The sequence below is a fragment of the Tiliqua scincoides genome, chromosome 1 (genome assembly GCF_035046505.1).
Source record: "Tiliqua scincoides isolate rTilSci1 chromosome 1, rTilSci1.hap2, whole genome shotgun sequence".
Classification (NCBI taxonomy): domain Eukaryota; kingdom Metazoa; phylum Chordata; class Lepidosauria; order Squamata; family Scincidae; genus Tiliqua; species Tiliqua scincoides.
The window spans coordinates 66,633,689-66,656,955 of record NC_089821.1 but is presented as its reverse complement, the minus strand read 5'-3'; the positions used below and the strand labels follow the sequence as shown (position 1 = coordinate 66,656,955).

Genomic DNA, 23,267 nt, shown 5'->3' with positions numbered 1-23,267 from the left:
TGGGCTCAAATGTCCAGGATTTCTCCAAGCACCAACACAGCCCGAGAAACAAAACACACACACTTAAATGGACCCTCATTTCCCCCACTCTACAAGCACAACTCTGGTTGTGTTTGGTCAACTGGGCCAGAGGCTCTCAGGGGATCAGAGTCTGGTTGCAACCTGGATAGAGGCTTCCGTGGGTTTGTGGAGACCCCAAGCTAGAGTATAAAATATGCATAGCTCAGTCTGGAGTAGAGTGGCACAATTGTTTCCGTTAAGGGGGACTGTGGGGGGAGGCATTGTAACTGATGTGTTGGGAGTCTAATTCAATGGATGGAAGGTGCACTGGTCCCAGACATCTAGCAGAATACATAGCTAAAAACACTTAAATGGCTGTCTCACACAGGTACCACTTTCAATAGTTCAGCGCCACCTCCTGTTCACTCGTGGAATTGCAGCTACTGTAGAACAGCATGTTCACAGTGGAACATGGCATGGAACAGCTGCCACTGGTGCACCAGCCAAAGCTGAGCAAAAGTCCCCCTGGCCACAGCTGCCATGGTGTGATCTAGGAGCAGCTGTAGACCTAAGCCACAGATTTGCTGTTTCCCAAGCAGTGGCTAGGGGGGTGCTGGGGGTAGCTGTTGCAGCAGGCATCAAGCTTTAGGGGGACAACAAGCTGAGTTTGACAATAGTGACCAAAATTGTGAAAGTCTTAGTATTATTCATACATATCATCATGTTATATATCATTGGAAAGGTAATTTAATGCAGAATGCAATGAAACAAACTGTATTGGAATATCTGTATTCTATCAAGTTATGGCGAATTAACCAGAAAATGAAAATGTAACTGCCTTAAAGAGTTAAGAAAATCCAGTTTTTGTTCTATATTTTCTTAACTCTTCTGACTTATAAGATTGATTGTTCTGAGAGTCAATGAAATATTATGTTATTGACATGTTGCAATGACACAGCATGAAACCAATAAGGTGTTGTTATGAGTCAGCTCTCATTTCCATGTATCATAAAACAGTTACCCCTGCTAACTGGGTAAAAAGGCACTTTTTCAAGTGGTACCCTTTTCATATTTAGCAGGGGGAGAATAACCATCCCTCTTTACCCCAACACAGTGTCTCAAACTGATCAGGGACACACTTTTCATTTATTTACTTAATTAAATTTGATTTGTCTGGGGAGGGGGCGGCTACAACTCTTCTTTGACCCCAGGTAGTAGATAGTTGCCTTAGCTATGCCACTGACTGGGGGGAGGCAGCAGAACAAGTGGGTGGTGAGCTGCTGGGGGGAGGAAGTGGATTCCTCCCAGTTTTCACTTTTTAAAAGCCCAGGTGTGACATCACTTCTGGGGCAACATTCTGAGCTTGGCACTGGGGCTACATGATCATTAGCTACGCCACTGCTCCCAAGCTATCTACCTGTTCCTCTAGAGGGAATGCAACCCCATTCAGGTTGATACAACCCCATTCAGGTTGATACTCTGACACACTGCATTGTGGATTTCTATTACTAAGAGGATCTCTGTTATGTCCAACTTTAATTTGTTGGCCCACATCCAGCTCCCAACCACTTCTAGACAACTAAAACCTCATTAGCATTAGGTGGAAACAAGAGACAGAGCTCTCAGTGTCATCAGCATACTGATAACACCCAACTCCAAATTCCTGGATGACCTCTCCAAGCAGTTTCATGCATGGGGGACAAAATAGGCTCCTGTGGCACTCCACATGCCAAAGCCCAGGATGCTGAAGAGGCATCCCTCAGTATTGCTTTTGGTTTCTGTCTCAAGACCCCGTCTAGCCAACCATAGGAAACCATGGTCACTTGTGTTGAAAGCCACCAAGAAGTCCAGCAGAACCAACTGGGATGCTCTCCCATCTAGTCCCCAGTGCAAGTCAGTGACCCAGGGCAACCAAAGCAGTTTCCAGACTGAAGTTGGATTGAATGAAATCCAGATTATCGTTTTTCTTCCAGAACCATCTGGAGCAGAGATGCCACCACCCACTCCATCACATTGCACAGAAAGAGAGAGGGGTTGAAACTGTCCTGGAATTGTCCAACACAGAGGGCTCCACGGCAGGCTTTTTCAGGAGGGGTTGCACCATACCCATTGTCAAGGCTGTTGGTAGCACCCCTAAAGAGATGGATCAATTACTCTCCCCATTCACTCAGCCAGAACCCTGCCCCCCCCCCCGTATAGATCATAGGCAAAAGCTGGTCAAGCAGGCAAGCATGTCTGTGTGCTCCAGAGGATCCTGTTCACATCCTTGGACAATACTGGCTGAAAAGAGTCTATAACAATAAGACTGACAATTTGTATATTGTATTGTATTGGCAACCTTCAGTCTCGAAAGACTCTGGTATCGCGCTCTGAAAGGTGGTTCTGGCACAGCGTCTAGTGTGGCTGAAAAGGCCAATCCGGGAGTGACAATCCCTTCCACACCGGGAGCAAGTGCAGTCTGTCCCTGGTCTGTCTCCCTGGCTATGGGCCTTCCTTCTTTGCCTCTTAGCCTCAGACTGTTGGCAAAGTGTCTCTTCAAACTGGGAAAGGCCATGCTGCACAGCCTGCCTCCAAGCGGGCCGCTCAGAGGCCAGGGTTTCCCACTTGTTGAGGTCCATCCCTAAGGCCTTCAGATCCCTCTTGCAGATGTCCTTGTATCGCAGCTGTGGTCTACCTGTAGGGCGCTTCCTTGCACGAGTTCCTCCATAGAGGAGATCCTTTGGGATCCGGCCATCATCCATTCTCACGACATGACTGAGCCAACACAGGCGTCTCTGTTTCAGCAGTGCATACATGCTAGGGATTCCAGCACGTTCCAGGACTGTGTTGTTTGGAACTTTGTCCTGCCAGGTGATGCTGAGAATGCGTCGGAGGCAGCGCATGTGGAAAGCGTTCAGTTTTCCTCTCCTGTTGTGAGCGGAGAGTCCATGACTCGCTGCAGTACAGAAGTGTACTCAGGACGCAAGCTCTGTAGACCTGGATCTTGGTATGTTCTGTCAGCTTCTTGTTGGACCAGACTCTCTTTGTGAGTCTGGAAAACGTGGTAGCTGCTTTACCGATGCGTTTGTTTAGCTCAGTATCGAGAGAAAGAGTGTTGGAGATCGTTGAGCCAAGGTACACAAAGTCATGGACAACCTCCAGTTCATGCGCAGAGATTGTAATGCAGGGAGGTGAGTCCACATCCTGAACCATGACCTGTGTTTTCTTTAGGCTGATCGTCAGACCGACAATAGGACCAATATAACAATAGGACCAACAGGTTCCTGTGAGACATTCATAGACATTATCAAGGCAGAGCCTAAGGGCCCAGTCCTATCCAATTTTTCAGCATTTTTGCAGCCATGTCAACAGGATGTGCATTGCATCCTGCGTGGGGGGGGGGGGGCAGACACAAAGGCCTCTTCAAGGCTGCATCTGGGGGCTGCATCGTAGCTATATCAGCACTAGAAAGTTGGACAGGATTGAACCCACAGTTGTGGCAGATGCAAGTAATTTTATGTGTGGTGCCTACCCAAAATGTCCCAGCAGGCAATCATACATTTCTCTTACAACTGCAGGCTCCATACTACCCAGAAAGGCTCAGTTGGATGGCTCTCTGCAGATGGAATTAAAATTACAGATGGAATATTTAACTTTAATGGAACTTTAAATGAGACATCAACCAAAATTCTGGACATGATGGGAGTCAAATAGGAGAGCAATGATGGTATCGCATTTCATATAGATGGTCCAGGAAACTTAATCTATTGTCCTTATTCTATTGATCCTCTAAGGTGATTGTAGCAACGTCAACATGAAATAAGTTTGCAGTGTAATCTTTTGGAAAGTTGGAGGATCTGCATCCCAAGTACAGCTCCACCTAAATACCTGGTTCTTGGTCTCCTTGGCCTAGTAGCTTCTATTTTTAATTTTGATGCTAAGCATGTGAATTCTTGTGAATACAGCATGACTGTGCATGTGCCCTGAAGCCATGTCGCAGGCAGGCAGTTCTGACAAATCATAAGTTGGCAACATACTTGCTGTAGAATAATTGCTGGGTCCTCTTTTGTAGGGATTTCCAAAAACTTGGTGTGTTCTTTCCTGAAAAGGTAATTCAGGAGAGGATCCTTTTTTTTCCCCTGGCTGTATAGTCAAAAGACAACCAACTGGCAAGTTTACGCTCTGGGTACAGATACAAAAGAGCCCATCCTGCAACTTGATGGCTTGCAGAAAGTTTTAAAACAAAGCCAATAGAGCCCATTGCACACAGTGGGACTTCTGAGTAGACATGCATAGATTTGGACTATAATAATAATAATTATTATTATTATTAACAGTAATAATTTGGGAATATACTCTGTAATGTTAGGGGTTTGTTCTCTTTTACCCTTTTACTCCTTAAGCTTCTGCGTCCATATTGTTAACAACTCCTTTTATTTCATCCATGCCTTGTTTTTATCCTTTGCCTGTTTCCATGCATTGTTGCATTTTTCTTTTCTTGTCCATTAATAAATGACTTGCGCTTTTTCTTGGTGTGTGGGCTTTTTGATCTGGGACTGGCACTTTCTCTGGTGCAGCTTCTGTCTGCACTGTCTAGTCATGGGTGGTGGTAGTGAAGGTCAGGGCCTAGGAGAGGGGGGTAAAGGGAGTCATTTGTACCCGGGCCCAGGGTCAGAAAGGGGGCCCAGGAGCCAAAGGAGGGGGCCCAGAAAGTTCCTGGGACCTGACATTTTCCTATGTTACCTGAACTCGCTGCCAGCGCATAATTCTGGGGTACAACCATGTGCATGCAGTGTTAACTGCTGCTGCAGGCCATACACACCAGGCCCAGGAAAACATCAGTGACCATCCTTAAAACAATGTCAAATCTGGGAGGAAACTGGCCTGCTATAGTAGCTCTTTGGCTGGTGGATCCCATAACCATGAAGGAGCGTATAGAAGCTCAGGAACCCAGTTGTGGGGCTAAAACTGCTGCAGAAGTTCATTTTGATCCATTCTAATGTAAGCCTAAATACGATGATGCTAATTTTCTGCAATCCGTTTTCTATATTGCAAAAATTTCAGAGAGGAGTGTGTTTGGTTTTCCATATTACTTTATCTAGCTGCTAATGCCGCATGGTTGGGTAGAGCTGGACTCTGCATCAAGAAACCTAGCAGACCTGAGTTCCAAAGACTATTGTGGCTGTCAGCACCCTCCCCCACCCTATTGCCCACCCCCGTTCTACCTGCCCCCTCCTCTTTGGGAAGCGGCCCAGAAGAAACTTCGTACCCCCTGCTAAAATTCCTCTCGTAGGCCCTGGTGAAGATCATTTCCCAATAAATCCCAGCAGAAGAGTGAGTGAATAACAGAGAGTGGGGTGTCAGTTGCCGGGTGTTGCAGTGGTAGAAAATGAAACTCTGGAATGCAGTAGGAGTGGTTCATTGGAGTCTCAGTGACTGCTGCTAGTACAAAACTAACCTTCGGAAACAAAATCCCTCACTGATCTATCCTGTGCCTTCAACACTCCAACCTGGCACTAAATCAATTAAAAGTGATGGCTACTTGTCCTGTCATTATTGTGCAAGAATCTTCTCATGGATCCTTCTCTTCAAGGCCTCCTTGACTTCCTTGTTTCTCAGACTGTAGATCAGTGGATTCAGCATAGGGATGATGATGGAGTAGAACACTGACACAACTTTGTCCTGGTCCATTGAATCGCCTGTACTAGGCTTGATGTACATGAAGAAGACTGTGCCATAGAATAGTGTGATGGCCATCAAGTGGGAGGCACATGTGGACAGTGCTTTCTGCTGCCCTGCCGCAGAGCTCATTTTCCCAACAGTGACTAGAATATAGGTATAGGAAACAACAATGCCAGCAAATGTTGTGACAGTAGCCAGGGCAGAGAAGACATAGAGGACTTTCCTTGCTTGGCCAGTGTCTGCACAGGCAAGCTGCAGCACTGGAGGAATGTCACAGAAATAATGATTGACAAGGTTGGGGCCACAGTAAGGAAGCCGGAACACGTTTTGAGTCTGCACTGTTGCATTGGCAGTGCCCAAAGCATAGGCAACTGCTACCAGTTTCACACATGCACTTTTAGGCATGAGTTGGTGGTAGAGCAGGGGGTGACAGATGGCCACATACCTGTCATAGGCCATGGTAGCCAGCAGAAGGCACTCCAGGCTGCCGTGCAGGACTAGGAAGGCCATCTGTGCCACACAGCTTGTGTATGAGATGGACGTGTCGGTGGCAATGAGGTCAGCTAGCAGCCTGGGAGTGACCACGGAGGAATAGCAGGCATCGATGAAAGAGAGGGCACTGAGGAAGAAGTACATTGGTGTATGAAGGCTAGGGTCCGTTTTGATCAGGGCTATCATGCCCAAGTTGCCAGTTAAGGTAACAATATAGATAAACAGGAAGATCCCAAACAATAACGGTTTCAGGTGTGCTTGTGCTGTGAGGCCCAGCAGAATGAAATGTGTCACAGTGGTGTAATTTCCTTTGGCTGACATATCTCTGTGTTGCACCTTCAAAGAGAGGAACAGAAATTACTTGACCAATCACTGGGACAATGTCTGGATGGACAGCTTGGTCTAATCAGCCGTCTTGTGGCATAAGCCTCTTACCCACCCTTTGCTATAGCTGTAATCTTCCTACACAGCAGCTCACTTGATCCAGGTTGTTACAATAACAACAACAACAACAACAACAACAACAGGTATTTATATACCGCCTTTCTTGGTCTTTATTCAAGACTTTATTCAAGGCGGTTTACATAGGCAGGCTATTTAAATCCCTTATTAAATAGGGATTTTTACAATTGAAAGAAGGTTCTTTCTTTCAAGAACCACCACATTCAGGTGTTTCATTCCGATCTGGCTTCACATTCTGGCCTCCATCCTCCCACGCTCAGAGCAGATGGAATAGCTCGGCTTCAGCTTGTCAGCTGCTCCAAGGTCGCACGGTGCTGGTGGCCTCGAATTGGCGACCTTGTGGATGTTATCTTCAGACAGACGGAGGCTCTACCCTCTAACCAGACCTCCTGCCCGTGCCCCTCCTTATATAGTGCAGAAGAACACTGAGAGTGAAAAACATATTTTGACCTGTGCCCATTGCTGTTTTAAGGATTAATGTAGCTCAGGGGCACCCAAACCCAAGCTCTCAGGCCATTTGTGGAAGCTTGGGAATCCCCAATCCAGCCCATGAGGAACCCTCAGTCTCTGAGCCTCTGGCCCACCAGAAACTTGCTGGAGCCCACACTGGCCTGACACGACTAATCTCAGTGTGAGGTCTAACTGTTCAACCTCTTGCGTGAGCTGTGGGTCAAATTTTCCCTCTGCTGCTTCATGTGTGAGAAGCAGCAGTGATGGGGGGCCGGCCTTACTTTGCGCAAGGACTTTTATAGACTTTGAGCAATCACGAGACCGCTTTGGGCTCTCTGGAGCCACCCGTGTGCTTGCAACCCTTCCTATGGAGAAGAGAAGAACAGTGAGTCTTGCTAGTCTTGAAACACATTCCTAATTGGCATTATTTTAACCACCTCCTTGTCCCATGTGCCTCATTGCTTCTGAAGTTATTTTACCTCCTCCCCCTTTCTTGCTTGGTCTGTTTCTTTGGTAAAAACTGAGGCCAGGCTTCAGATTGGGTGTGAATGCAAGCCGTTTGCTTCTAGCTTTATTGCCGGGATGGGGAACTAAGAGAGGGAGAAAGTGCACATATGAGTGAATGAGGAAAAACACACAGCTCCCGGCCTACTTCTAAGTTTGTTTGCTGCTTGTTGCGGGAAGGTGGAAACCAGCAGCCCAATCCTGAGCTCCTGTGGCACGCAGCTTCAGCGGCTCCAAAAATGGCTGCCGCAGCATCCTACACACCACAGGCTATCACGGGCAGCACCTTGGGGGAAGGGGACTTTTGTCCCCTTCTCCCGGGTAAGGGAAGTAGCCCCACAATGGGGCTACTCAATTTACCGCCGACCAAAAGGTCGGTGGTAAGGTAAAAGCGTTTGTGTAGGGCACCAAGCCCCACGTGAACAAAGAGGATCCAGTGGAGCTCCAGCCACCATCCTTCCCTGTTCCCTCCCCCTGGCACGCCTCCTCCCCACCCTCCCTCCACCTGCCTCCCCCATCCCCAGAATGCCTCCTCCCCACCTACCCCCCACCCCCGCTTACAGTGCCGCAGCTTGGTGGATTGTATGACTGCCGAGCGGCAGAGGCATAGCATTAAAAATCAATCATGACTTATTTAAATTTATTCAAATTTATTTAAATTTTAAATGCCAATTTATTTTTTTGGCCCTTGACATTGTGTCAGACATACCCTGCTGGAATTCCAACATCCCACCCTGCTGGAAATACCCTGCTGGAATCCATCATCCCACCTACTGTGGGAAGTGAAAGAATTTTGTCCCTGCAGCTCCACTCATCAGCAGGACTTGTCACTCTCAGCAGTGCTTATGCACCAACTCTGTCGTCTCCAGCAGAAGCCAAAGACAAATTCTATGATGACCTGGCCACCACTATCAAGAAAGTCCCCGAGAAAGAGTCATTGTTCATCCTTGACGACTTCAATGCTAGAGTTGGTGCTGATCACAGTTCGTGGCCCACTTGCTTAGGTCAGTTCAGCACTGGGAAGATGAACGAAAATGGCCAACGCCTGCTAGAGTTTTGCTGCCATCACAGTCTCTGCATCAGCAACACCTTCTTCAACATGAAGCCCCAACACAGTCTCTTGGAGACACCCACGATCAAAGCACTTGCACCAGCTCGACCTGATTCTCACCAGACACTCCAGCCTTCCCAGCATCAAGATCACACACAGTCATCAGGGTGCTGCCTGCGACACTGATCACTCCCTGGTGTGCAGCAGAGTGAAACTGCAAACAAAGTGACTATATCACACGAAAAAGGAAGGAAGACCTTGCATCGACACCAGCAAGATCCGGGATCAGGGAAAATTGGAGGAATTTGCACAAGCGCTTGAGGAAATTCTTCCAGGCCCAGCTGATGCAAATGCATCCAACGGATGGAAACATTTCAAGAATGCTGTTTACAGCACTGCCTTGTCTGTATTCGGCAAGAAGACCAACAAAATAGCAGACTGGTTTGAAGCCCACTCTGAGGAGTTGACACCAGTCATTGAGGAAAAGAGGAGAGCTCAAGCAACACACAAGGCCTGTCCCAGTGAGCGCAACCTGCAGGTCCTCCGAGCTGCTCGCAGCAAAGTCCAGCAGACTGCCAGGAGATGTGCTAACAACTACTGGCTCCAACTCTGTTCCCAGATACAGATAGCAGCTGACACACAAAAGGGGATGTATGATGGTATCAAGCAGGCCCTAATTCCGACACAGAAGAGAATTGCCACTCTGAAGTTTGCCACAGGCGAGGTCATCCAAGATTGGGCGCAGCAGATAGAACACTGGGTGCAGCACTACTCGGAGCTGTATTCCAGAGAAAACGTAGTTACTGAAGAAGTGTTGAACAACATTGAGTGCCTGCCTGTGTTGGAGGAGCTTGACAGTGAACCAACCCCAGAAGAACTTCACGTGGCCCCGGACTCCCTTGCCTCTGGCAAGGCACCTGGGAAAGACAGCATCCCTGCAGAGGTCCTAAAGTGCTGCAAAGAGATCATTGCCACTGAGCTGCATGAAATCCTCTGTCTCTGCTGGAAAGAAAGGGGAGTACCGCAGGACATGAGGGATGCAAACATCGTCATGCTGTACAAGAACAAAGGCGACAGGGGCGACTGCAATAACTCTCCTTATCTCTCTCCTTATCTTGGCATCTCTCTCCTTATCGTTGTAGGAAAGCTGTTTGCTTAAGTTGCACTAAGGAGGCTCCAGGTACTTGCAGAGAGCATCTATACAGAATTGCAGTGTGAATTCTGAGCCAACAGGTCCACCACTGATATGGTATTCTCCCCTAGACGGCTGCAGGAGAAATGCAGGGAACGACGACAGCCACTCTTTATAGCCTTCATAGATCTCACGAAGGCTTTCAACCTGGTCAGCAGGGATGGCCTCTTCAAGATTCTCCCCAAAATTGGATGTCCATCCAGGCTCCTCAGCATCATCAGGTCTTTCCACAAGGACATGAAGGGCACTGTAGTCTTTGATGGCTCCACGTCAGACCCCTTTGACATCCGAAGCGGAGTGAAGCAGGGCTGTGTTCTTGTTTCCAACCTTGTTTGGGATTTTCTTCACTGTCCTGCTGAAGCAGGCCTTTGGAACTGCAACAGAAGGCATCTATCTCCGGACCAGTTCAGACAAAGTTCTTCAACCTCTCCAGACTGAGAGCAAAGTCCAAAGTCCAGCTGAAATGTCTGCGTGACTTCCTCTTTGCCTATGATGCAGCTGTCACCGCCCACTCTGCCAGCAGCTCATGGATTGTTTTAGCAAGGCCTGCCAAGACTTTGGACTGACGATCAGCCTGAAGAAAACACAGGTCACGGTTCAGGATGTGGACTCACCTCCCCGCATTACAATCTCTGCGCATGAACTGGAGGTTGTCCATGACTTTGTGTACCTTGGCTCAACAATCTCCGACATTCTTTCTCTGGATACCGAGCTAAACAAGTGCATTGGTAAAGCAGCTACCACATTTTCCAGACTCACGAAGAGAGTCTGGTCCAACAAGAAGCTGACGGAACATACCAAGATCCAGGTCTACAGAGCTTGCGTCCTGAGTACACTTCTGTACTGCAGCGAGTCATGGACTCTTCGCTCACAACAGGAGAGGAAACCTAACGCTTTCCACATGTGCTGCCTCTGATGCATCCTCAGCATCACTCGGCAGGACAAAGTTCCAAACAACAAAGTCCTAGAACTAGCTGGAATCCCTCGCATATATGCACTGCTGAAACAGAGATGCCCGCGTTGGCTTGGTCATGTTCTCCCGTTTGAAGAGGCACTTGCCCAACAGACTGAGGCAAAGGGGCAAAGAGAGAGAGAATGCGTATGTGTGAGAATCATAGGCTGCAATCCTAACCAATTTTCCAGCACTGACATAAGGGCAATGCAACTCCGAGGTAAGGGAACAAACATTGCCCAACCTTGAGGAGGCCTCCATGACTGCCTCCCGACTGCAGGATGCAGCACATGCCCCACTGGCACAGCTATGCCAGTGCTGGAAAGTTGGTTAGAATTGTGCCCATAGTCTATTACACTTTGAAGGAACCTTGGAGGCCATCTAGTCCACCCTCCTGCTCAGTGCAGGCAACTGCTACTGCATTCTTGACAAGTGGCCATCCAACCTCTGCTTGAAAGCCTCAAATAAGGGAAAGCCCACAACTGCATGAAGCAGACTGTTCCAATGCTGGACAGCTCTGTAAGAGTGAGGACATTCTAGCCTTAATCCATTTTGCTCTAGTTTCAACCTATTGTTTCTAGTCCTGCATGTAGGAACCACAGAAAGCAACCCCCCCCTTTCTTTGGTGTGACAACCCTTCAGATACTTGAAGATGGCTATCATATTTGCTGTTAGTCCTCTCTTTTCCAGGCTAAGAATACCAAGCTCATTTGAGAATGAGAGAACGATGGCTTTTCTGTACATATTGTGGTGTTTGAATCTTTCCATAAGAAGCTTTAAAATATACATCATGCAGTAGTGGCTGGTGCTGGTGGCAGGTTACTGGGGCCCCTAGGTCAAGGCCTGCCTGCCTCCTGTTGGTACGTTAGATCTCCCACTGCCCTACTTGATGATTCGGGGGGCCTGTGATGGTTGTGGTCCCCTGCGTAGAGTCCAATCTCATGCCACACCTAGTCACAACCAGGGGTGTTGAATAATTATCCCCAACTCAATCCTGACTCTTCCTGTTCTTTGTCAGGGACTGTGTTGGGAAGGGGGGAAATATGGGAGGGAGCTTGGCTGATGCTATTCATGTATTTAGGATGTGAAGCATTTTAGAAGGGGAATCCTTATTGTCTCACAGAACATCACCAAATCCCCCCCTTTAGAGGGACTAGCGTCTTCTGGGCAGTGAGATGCACAAATGCTCTGTTTTGCAGTGTGGAGGGCGGATGTGGAGGGGAGCTTCCAAGCTCAAAGTCTTTGGTTGCCATTAAAGCTCTTTGGACTCAATCAAATTCTGTTGCTCTTGGCTGGCATACCTAGGCATAGACTATCACTTTTTATCTTGCTTAACCATTTCTAAGAGTTTTATCACTACTTACCCTGAGGCCTTGGGAATAGGGTGTGTTAAGAATCTGACAAGATTGGACTGTATCTGGGTTGGAATTCATCCCTTTTTTTTGGTGCTGCCTGATGAAAGGGCTGTCTCATGTGAAAACTTGCTTACTATGTGAACAATATAGGTTGGCCTAATAAAAGCAGCTTTGTACGTCTCTGTTAGAGACGAATATCTATGATCAACTTCACTTTGCCTGCTTCAGCATGTCTGACTTGCATTTCACTGATTTTTTGATTAACAGGCTGTTGGCTGATGGAGGTTTCAAAACTAGAAGCACGAGCCGAAGCTGATCTTATTTGCTTGCAGGGCATATTGATGCACAATCAGCTTGTGTGTGTTAAATGGTAAGCTTCTGAAGGCTAAAGGACTGAAAGAGTTCATTTTTAGGGTGCATATGGTTTTTGGCATTTTGCTATTAATCTCCGATTGTAAGTTTGCAGTTCAAAAACGTTTTGACACTAATTGATTGGATGTACAAAGCTGCCTTACACAGTCAGACCATTTTGTCTGCCAAGCCAGTATAGTCTATTTGGACAGGTAACAAACTGCAAGGTCTCATTCAGGAGCCTGTCTCAGGCCTGATACCATGTGAGGTCTTAAGCAGAGATGTCAAAGATTGAACCAGAAGATGTATTCTCCATCACTGAGTGATGTGCCGTTAGACACACACATATGTGTCAAATAAGATATCCCTATCTTAAATCCAAAATGGCAGTATGCAGGTTCTGGAACAAACTGAGTCAATTTATGGAAGCTTTATTGTGAGTGCAACTTTCTCTATACTGTATAATTCCATTTAACTGTCTGAAACTCCTGTTTTATTTCTAGTTCCACATTCTAGTAGGTTACATCAGGCAAAATAAAGTAAAATTTTAAAATGTGATGGATGCACCAAGAACTGTTCTTCTATCCCTCCTCCGATAACCAGGTATACATTTTAATCTTATTCCTAATAAAAATATTCTTATCATTTGGAAGATGCTCAAGGTCTGACTGACTTCTGGTGGAAGAAATTCCCACAGTTACTGAGTTCTGCACAGGTTGGGTGCATGTGTTATGGAAGACCTAAACTCAGGCAGAGTAGTCTAACATAAGAACATAAGAACAGCCCCACTGGATCAGGCCATAGGCCCATCTAGTCCAGCTTCCTGTATCTCACAGCGGCCCACCAAATGCCCCAGGGAGCACACCAGATAACAAGAGACCTCATCCTGGTACCCTCCCTTGCATCTGGCATTCTGACATAACCCATTTCTAAAATCAGAAGGTTGCGCATACACATCATGGCTTGTACCCCATAATGGATTTTTCCTCCAGAAACTTGTCCAATCCCCTTTTAAAGGCGTCTAGGCTAGACGCCATCACCACATCCTGTGGCAAGGAGTTCCACAGACCGACCACACGCTGAGTAAAGAAATATTTTCTTTTGTCTGTCCTAACCCGCCCAACACTCAATTTGAGTGGATGTCCCCTGGTTCTGGTATTATGTGAGAGTGTAAAGAGCATCTCCCTATCCACTCTGTCCATCCCCTGCATAATTTTGTATGTCTCAATCATGTCCCCCCTCTGCACCAGATTGTAGGGTAATGGTGCCATTTTTGAATATGCCATGTAGGAAACTCCAGACAAGTAAGTTTACTTGAATGACCCCAAGGGGGGGGGGAGAAGAGTCCAGTTCACTCCCTACTGTGCGAGTATCTCCATTTGCAGGTGTGTGTTTCTAACATTTTTTGTTGTAGAAATGAGAGCAGATTTTCCCTGCCTGAAGTGATCCAGTCCAGTCTACCATCTCAATTCTAATTCATTCTGCTACATGTAGACCTGGGCTTGGTGTGCTTCTCTTAAGCATTGTTTGGATGCTTGAGTAGCAGCATTGCAGAATGGCTGGAAGTGACAGTTGTACAGGACATTGAGAGGGAATTGTGACTACTGCAGGAGTCCTTCTCTGGCAAACAAAATATTTGATTAAAATTCATTCAAAAACCTTACCTCCCAGCTTTAGCAGCTTCTCAGATTCTTCTTCAGCATCATGATCATGAGCTTGATCACATGAAAATTGAGGGTTCTAATTGGCCCTCTTGGATTGGTCTGTAGAAGAAATTCTCACAGCAGTCTTAATATTGCTGACGTGAACTTTTTACATCTGCTCTTGGAATATTGAAGGACTGTTGTTGAGAGCAGCCGTGACATTCAAAGCATGGTTCTTGACTGATTCTTTGAATAAGCACCCTTTTAATGTTTTGTGTTGTGTTTTTATAGAACATCTTCTAGTTTCAAAGGACTTCCTAGCACTTTATCTTCAAGCCTCATGGGGTCTTTTCTTTCTGTTTTGTTGAACGCTGGTTTGTGCTCCTTTGTGCTCTTGGGAATAGAGGAATGAGTTCTGAACAGACACTAGGGCAGTGCTGTGAGTTTATAGTCTAAACTAGTCTCTAATGTGCACTTATTGGTTGAATCAGAGTTACTACTGGTTGTTACAGGAGCAGAAGCGGGCAAAAAATACGTTAGTAAAATCTTAGTGTTAAACATACCCACTTGTAGTCATCAAGGTGGTCAATTCTGAAACTTACATCGAGGGAAGATGGGTGTGAAAGATGCCTTGAAGAAAAGTCTGATAATGGACGTAATTTCTGTAGCAATAACAAGGAAAAGCTCCTTTGCAAGATGCAACATATGCACAGATACTGACGAGGTCAACACTTTGATGTGCTTGAGTTATCCAACACACTTGATTTGAATTTCAGACTTATTGATCAGTTTCTGGATGCCTGCTTTATAAGTACTCAGGTCCTGCACTCAGACTTGTAATCCAAGGGTGGAACTATGTTCTGCATTCTGGAAAAAAAACTGGCAAAAGATGTCCTTGTGTTGTTATAAGATCCATGGAGCGGCTAGTGTTGCATCTCTTTGCCTTTTAGTTCATGTAATGTACACTACAGTGCAACGTATGACATTATATAATTCAGCTTGGTGTCTTCAGCTTCCTGGGAGGCACAATGTGCTGTCACACTGTATTATTGTACATGCTACAAGGAAGTGAGGGCAATAAGAGATGGAATGATGACAGCTTCCTACAATGGATAATGAAGTGGGGGGTGGGTGGGAGTAGAAATGCATCTGAGAATGGTAGAAATGAAGAGGTTCGTTCTGAACAGGCATTTAAATACACCAATGAAAGGAATTCAATAGCTAGGAGGTACCTTCCATTCCAGTGGTGTGAAGGTATGGGGGGACAAGGCAGCGAATGAAAATTTAATCCTGATAGAAGACAAGTGGGGAGAAGTTGATAAATGGAGGAATTAAGGGCCCAATCCTATCCAATTTTCCAGTGCCGGTGCTGCTGTGCCAATGGAAAATGCACTGCTTCCTGTGTTGGGGAGGCAGTCAAAGAGGCCTCTTTAAGATATGGGAAGGTATTTGTTCCTTACCTTGGGGCTGCATTGTGGCTGCACTGGTGCTGGAAAATTGAATAGGATCGGGCCCTAAGACATTTGAAAGTTAAGAGAATAAGTTTAATCCAAGACAAATATGAAGAAGAAAGCTCATGCAGCAAAGAGCAAAAGGAATACCATGAAAGAAATAAGAATTCAAGATGGGGGAAAGGATTAAGAGACGAGGCAGGAAGACTGAGCAAAACATTGCTCCAGGCAATGTACAAAACAAGAGTTTTATCTACATCAAATGTAAAGTGAATTTTATAGCTATTGGAAAGATGGAAGCCATCATTACGTGGGGGACTGGCCTTGGAGAAGAAGTTTATTGGAGAAGTTTATTTGTTGAAACAAAATTCTTGGTAAGCAGTCCAAGATTTGACATTCCGGTTGTCGTAGGAATATAGGAATCTGCTATACTGAATCAGACCATTGGCCCATCTACACTAAGCCCCCGACATGTGTATTAGTTAGGATCCAGGGGTCTGCATTAAAGTTGAAACATACACCACTTGGAACATCCAACTCTTGCTAGCCCAGTACCATCACAACTGGGAGAAAGCACCACCATACTCTGCCTGCACAAAAGCACCAAACACAGTCATCCATAACTCAGGGAGCCAGTGAACTGCCCACACTGAGTAGCAGTGCATCTCCAGGGTTTCAAGCAGGATTTTTTCTCTGCTTCATGTGGACATGCCAGGAATTGAACGTGGGACCTTCTGCAAGCAAGACAGGTGCTCTTCCACTGTACTATGGCCCATCCTGACAAATGTTTCTGTAAATGAGGAGTATTTACCAGATATTCACGGCCAACAGTGAGCTAAGCACAGTGAAAAATCAGCCTGATGAGAGGCCATAATGAGCACTAGTTGGACAAGGTGGAAAAGGAGATGGATGAGTAATGGAACAGCTATATTGATAATGAAGGCGAGTTTAATGTTGAATTGCGTAGGGTGTGGAATTGCAGGCAAGGCTACACACTCACTCTGAAATGATATTCCTTACAATGAGGGTTGAGGGTGTTTGCTGTGCTTTCAGCACAGGCAAATTTGATAGTTCCGTTGTCACAAATAGTTCACTTTCTGGTGATATTTAGGCTTTCACTACTAACAAGAATCTTTAATGAAGACCAAGGCTGGATTATGGAAGAAGGGGTGACTGAGAGACACAGTCATCAAGTCACGTCGGTTCCATGAATATGTACACAAAGGAGGAGTTAAAAGTTCACAATCTTCTGGTTTTCTCGTATGGCTTTTACTTTCATGTGCAGGATGTATGTTCACCCCAGAACTGTGCACAATTGCTGCTGGACGCTTCCTAAATGATTTGCAGCTGCCATCACTGTGCTGAGAAGCTTGACCAGCCTTAAATATCCTTCATGACATTGTAGGCTGATTGCGTTGGCCTCAGGTCATGACTTGATATGAATGAGTTGGACCTGTTTTCCAATAAGCTAATCAAGGGATAATTGGGATGTGATTCCATCACCCACAGGTAACAAACTGCAGATCTCAAGGGTCCTCAACTGAAGTTATACAGTATAGGCCCAGCATTTCCCATCAGAGGCATGCTTACAGCTTCAACTATCTTCTCCAAATTGCCTATTGAGATAGCAAATGGCATGACTGCTTGTATTCAGAGATCGGTGGTAAATGTGACTTCAGTTTTGGGCAGGTTGACAAGGCACCACTGAATGGACAATCATGCAACATCAACTAGATTCTGATTGCAGACAGTCCAGGGCCAATTAACACTGTAGGTAAAATTTCTTTGCGGCGAATATTGTCCCCTGTAAAACAAGGTTTTTTAGAGTTATTCTTATTCTTCCCATTGTAAACTGAAATAAACTGGGTCAGAGCAGCACCACATGAAGATCCATGCTTTGTTTCTGAAATGGCTGTATCTCAATGCCTAGAAGGCTAACCCTGTAATTTATATTTATTTATATTTATACAGGTATTTATATACTGCCTTTCTTTGGTCTTCAGATTTCTCCTCAGACTTTAATCCAAGGCGGTTTACATAGCAAGGCTGTTCTAAGCCCCTGTAGAAATTTTTACAATTGAATAGTTCTAGTCTTTCATAGAACTCCTCATTCCAGCTGGATTCCTTCCCAGTCTGGCCTCTCTCTGGCCCTTTGCCTCCCACACTCCACTTGACGGCAACTCCTCTCTGCCACCGAGGGTCAGCTCATCAGTATATCAGCGTGTCGTCAGTTCTCAGGTACTTCTGTTTGTTTCGAACTGGCAGCCTCAGATCTTCAGGCATACAAGGCGGCAGTTCTACCAACTGAGCCAGGCCTCCTGCCCTCCTCCTGTACAGTCCTCCTGTAATCTAAGGTATGTGGGGAATCTGGTCCTCTCTGTCTCTGGTCCCAACTTGCTATATAATCAACACAAGCACAATTTTCTTGCACCAAGCCTCATCAGATGGTAACAATTGCTGTAAGTAAGCTCTTTAAGACAAACAAGGTGAACGCTCAGTATGCATGATCCGTTTCAACTGCAGAATACTGTGTTAAGTTATAAGTGTAGATTTTGGGTTCTACTTCTGTTTAGGATTCTAGTCTCCGCTTTGACTTGGAGAAACAGCATTGAGTTCATGCAGCAGATGGAAGATCCTGCCTTTTTGTGCTCTGGGAAGGTCACAACACTGAAATGAGTGAGAATGAAATAGATGATGAAATCTAGCACCTTTGAATACTCAACAGCTTGAACCACGAAGTAGAAGTTAGTGGTATGAAAAGACAGACATGTCGTTTGCTTGTCAGGATGGCAAGAACAAATTGCATTAAAAGCCAGCAAAACCTCTGAACCGGCCTTGGCACTGGCTTTCTGTTAAAGCTGTCAAACTCCTGTTGCTCTACATTGCACAGTGACATGAAAAGAAGTAATATAATTGCAGTATCTCTGATGATTGTATCACAGTGCAGCTATGGGGAGGATCCAGAAGGCAGTGTGGTACGCATGAAGTCTTTGTTCCAGTATTCAGCATGCTCAGTTAAAGGTTCTTTGGACAACTTGATATGCAAGCGTATCATGTGAACTCATGTCTTCTGAGTAGACATGCATATGATTGCACTGTTTATTCCATAGAGATAGCACAAGAACTAATTAACCTAAAATGTTAAATTGTGGCATTTTATTATGAAAGGTAAACCTGAATGTTACAAAGTTATCCTTGATTTTCTTTATTGGTTTATATTGCTTTGGAAGCATGTGGTCTTCCTTGTACTCCTCTCAAGCCTAGCTCTTTATGTTCATTGAATTCTGTTGATCTCTTGCCTTGCCTCGGTCTCATAAGAACATAAGAAGAACCCCGCTAGATCAGGCCAAAGGCCTATCTAGTCCAGCTTCATGTATCTCACAGTGGCCCACCAAATGCCCCAGGGAGCACACAAGACAACAGGCACAACCTGCGTCCCGGTGCCCTCCCCTGCATCTGGCAATCAGAGGCAGCCTGCCTGTAAAACCAAGAGCTTACACATACCTACTATGACTTGTAACCTGTAATGAACTTTTCCTCCAGAAATTTGTCCAATCCACTCTTAAAGGCATCTAGGCAAGATGCCATCATTACTTCCTGTGGCAAAAATTCTGGTCTCTTTAATTTTGGAATAATGTTTTTGATTCTTGTTAAAAATGGAGAGGAAAAGTGTGTGTTCACTAGCTGGGGAAATCAAATATCAAAATTGGGGAAGGAAATACTCGGGTTCTACAATGAGCAACAGAGAGTTCCTTTGTCTAAAATTCACAGATAGGATGTTGACATGGAGGCTGAAGTGAGATCTCTCTATGGGGAACTTGGATTACATCTGCAGCTTAGAGTTGACTTATAGAACCACAACTCAGTGATTTTGGAGTGCTGAACAGGTATTGCAAATGCATTTTGGCAGATCTTCCAGGATGTGCTGAATTATTCTGACATGTACACAAGACAAGTTCAATATATAAATGTGCTGAAAAGCTGAGTCGTGTTGACTGTTGTATACAGATGTTGTGAGTTTACATCTAAACATATATACAGTGAAACAGAATTACAAATGGTGAATTCAGGTGACCGTTCAGATAAAAGAAAATGAAATACCCTCAAATGCCTTTGAAGTAGTTTTAAAACAGTGATTCTAAATCTCTCCCCCATCTGGTCTTCTGTTTCCCTCGCTCTTCTTTCCCCCAGCTCCTGCCTTTGATGCTGGTTGCATAGGCAACCCCCAAGAAGATGCTGAATGGCACCTCAGCCCCTGAGTTTATCTTGTTGGGCTTCCCTGAGCTCCAGGAATTCCGCTTCCTCTTGTTCCTCACCTTTCTGACCATCTATCTCTTCACACTTCTTGGCAATGCCCTGATCATTACCATCTCAAATGTCGATGTGAGCCTGCACATCCCCATGTACTTCTTCCTGAGCAATTTCTCATTGTTGGAGATATGCTTTACTACAGTCACGGTGCCCCGGCTGCTGGAGGACTTCCTCACTGGCTCCCATGCCATTTCCTTCCAGGCTTGCATTGCCCAGATGTATTTCTTCTTCTTCTTTGGTACCACAGAATTCGTCCTCCTGGCTACCATGGCCTATGACCGGTATCTAGCTGTCTGCCACCCACTGCAGTACCCACTGCTCATGGACAGCCGTGCCTGTGCCTGCCTAGCCTTGGGATCCTGGCTGAGTGGCTTCCTGACACCCTTCTTGCCCATCGCCTTCATCTCCCAGCTACCCTTTAACAGTAGCAACCAGGTCAACCACTTTTTTTGTGATACGGACCCCATCATTAAGCTGTCAACTGGCAACACCTTCATGGCAGATATGATGGTCTTTCTGGTCTCTGCAGTGATTGTCCTGATATCATTCCTTCTGACAGTGACCTCTTATGCCCTGATTGTTTCTACTGTTTGCCATATCCCATCTGCTTCTGGAAGGCGTAAGACCTTTTCTACGTGTGCCAGCCACCTCCTGGTGGTTACCATCTTCTATGGCACAGTCATCTTTATGTACCTCTGCCCACACTCTGGCCAGACATCTGACATGAACAAAGTGGTATCTGTGTTCTACGCTATTGTCACCCCTATGCTGAATCCTATCATCTACAGTCTCAGGAATAAAGATGTAAAAAGAGCTTTGGAGAAGTTACTCAACCAAGTAAAAAACAAGTATTTGAGGCACAGAGGGAAGGCCTCTTTATTGTAACGTTGTTGTGAACCTGTAATTGTCATGGATGAGGGTTGTGACACTATCTGTGAATTTGTACAGAGGAATTTTGAAAAAACAAAACAAAACACAGTGGTGATGGTTGAAAGGTGTTTTTATTTCACATTAAAACTACATTCTTGAGACCTTCTAATGAGGTACAATTGTGCACTAAAAATGTCATCTAACGATAATTTAAACAACATATCAGCACTTTACATGCATTGAGGAATTGTCTTCAAAGCTGTCCTTGGTGGGGCTAATTATTGTTGCAGTGGCAGAAGAAAAATCAACACAACAAAACCAAGTTAGAAAGTGTTTCTTAGGAATAGGATATCTTGCTACTGTGAAATGGGCATCTTAGCCTATGTTTGCTAGGTGCCATGTATGTATAGGCAAAATAAACACTTCTGCTGCAAGCAGAACACCCCAGGTCTCATTGATGTGTGTAATAGTGTGGGTGGGTGGTTCATGTGAATGGTTTAAACACCATAGTATAGGGGTCTAGCATTTGGACAGAGCTGAGTGACTTAATTGGTGACTTCCACTTCTGCTGGTTTTGATAATTTCAGATCAAACCATTGTTTAACTCTTCTCCATGTAGTAGACAAATGCATTTTCAAGCAGGGCTTAGGAGAGGGGGGTAAAGGGGGTAATTTGTACCCAGACCCAGGAGCCAAAGAAGGGGGCCCAGAAATTTCCTGAGATCTTACATTTTCCAGTCTCACCCAGACTCACTGCCCATGCAGGATGCTGAGGGCATTACTGTGGGCACATGACGGCGACTACTGCCGCAAGCCATACTCACCAGGCCCAGGAATACATACATTCCTTAACCGTGTCACCTCTGGGAGGAAACTGTCCTGCTACAGTAGTTCTTTGGCTTGTGGATCTGCTAACCATGAAGGAGTGTAGAGGAGCTCAGGGACACAGCTGTGGGACTGCAGCTGTTGCAGAAATCAGTTTGGGGTACACAGGACACTTTCGATTCTAGTGTGAGCCTAAATACAATGATAATAATCTCTTGCAATGATTTTCTTTATTTGAAAGATTTTAGAGAGACTTAGGAGTGTGTTTGGTTTTCTGTATCTAGCTGCCAGCACTGGACAGGCAGGTAGACCTGAGCTCTGCATTGGTAGACCTGAGCTACAAAGACTATTCCAACTGTTGCCACCTTCCCCCTGCCTGTTTTGCCCTCGTTCTGCCACTGTACCCTCTGATAAAATTGCTCTCAGAGGTCCTTTTTTCAGAAGAAGAGATCTAGCATAATCTTACTAATGTGCTAGCTTTCTATAGGTGGTTTTTATATATGGTGGAGCATTTGGTCATGCAATCTCTCTATCAAGCAGTCTGAGGTCATTTAACAGAAGTGGCACCACCTGTCAGTGCTGATCATATAACTGAGCTAGATAGGTAACTGCAGATGACTGTGGTGATCATCACTACACAAGAAGCCGCTTGTCAGTGTTGTGTCTGTCCATGGGGTGAGGCAGTGATTTGCCTGTTAGAAGGTGGTGAAGCAGCAGGATAGAACATTCTTCTCCATTGTGTGGCTGGATGTGACAGAGACTGGCTTCTCAACTCTTTTCTGTTCCTGTAGGAACTCCAAGAGAAGTGGGCTTCTGTATACACTGTATACTGCAACTCAAGCTGTGAGTATTGACTGCAAGGTTTGGAAAAGAAAAAAGCTCAAGTTCTAGAAAAAATTGCAGGGGCTGCTGGACTTATGGCATGGCATGGTGACCATCATGCTCTTCTGACTTATGGCAAGGGTCTTAATTGCTGGTTGCGGAAGCACTCTGAGGCTGCTGAAGAGGGAGAAAGATGCCAAAAGTATTTTTGCTTGAAAGAGCAGGTCTTAGAAGGGAAACCTCCTAATGTCATGTGGATGGTGCTAAACTGGTTCTGAAAGAACTGCAGCCTCTTGTCAATGACAGGTCCGTCCCCCTCCCCCCAGAAATATTAACTGTGAGAGGTAGCTGGATTACAACTGCAGGCTGGGGGGAAAAAACCTTCCTTTAGAAAAACAGTCAAGAACAGCCAAACTACATGTTTATCCAAACATATTGTTTGACCTGGGAAGAATGTGGGTGAAACATTTTTCCCTGCGCTTTCTGTTCCCACCCTTTTTTTTGCCACGGACAGAAGCCCTATCAGATCTTAATCCTCCATGGAGGACCAACATGTGAAGAGGGAAAAGGACACATTACCCAAGCACTCCCTGTCCCTGCATGCAGGTAGCTTGTTTGAGTGGGCAAGCACTGAACACTGGGGTGGCCAGGGAGCATGTTTGCATGTTCCTAGCGAGTGAACTCCCATTTGCCTTCTCCCTGTGATGGTCCTCCATGGAGGACTATTGCCCAAAGGGGGCTATCACATACATGCAGTTGTGTGTAGGGTCATGCTTTGGATTGGTTCATACATCTACATTCATCTGTTGGTAGCTGTAGTACCAAATGGGGACTTGCATGTGTGAATGAGCCATTGTAGATAACATGGCCAAAGGA

General features: G+C 45.6%; 2 protein-coding genes across 2 annotated transcripts; one reads left to right on the top strand and one right to left on the bottom strand.

Moving 5' to 3' along the window:
- Window positions 1–5,532: 5,532 nt before the first annotated feature.
- Window positions 5,533–6,474, bottom strand: LOC136644326 (olfactory receptor 5AP2-like). Its single transcript, XM_066620108.1, has one exon. It carries the CDS (start codon window positions 6,472–6,474, stop codon window positions 5,533–5,535), a length of 942 nt encoding a protein of 313 aa, XP_066476205.1.
- A 13,323-nt stretch (window positions 6,475–19,797) lies between these two features.
- LOC136644321 (olfactory receptor 11L1-like) lies at window positions 19,798–20,760 on the top strand. Its single transcript, XM_066620094.1, has one exon. It carries the CDS (start codon window positions 19,798–19,800, stop codon window positions 20,758–20,760), a length of 963 nt encoding a protein of 320 aa, XP_066476191.1.
- The last annotated feature ends 2,507 nt before the right edge of the window (window positions 20,761–23,267 follow it).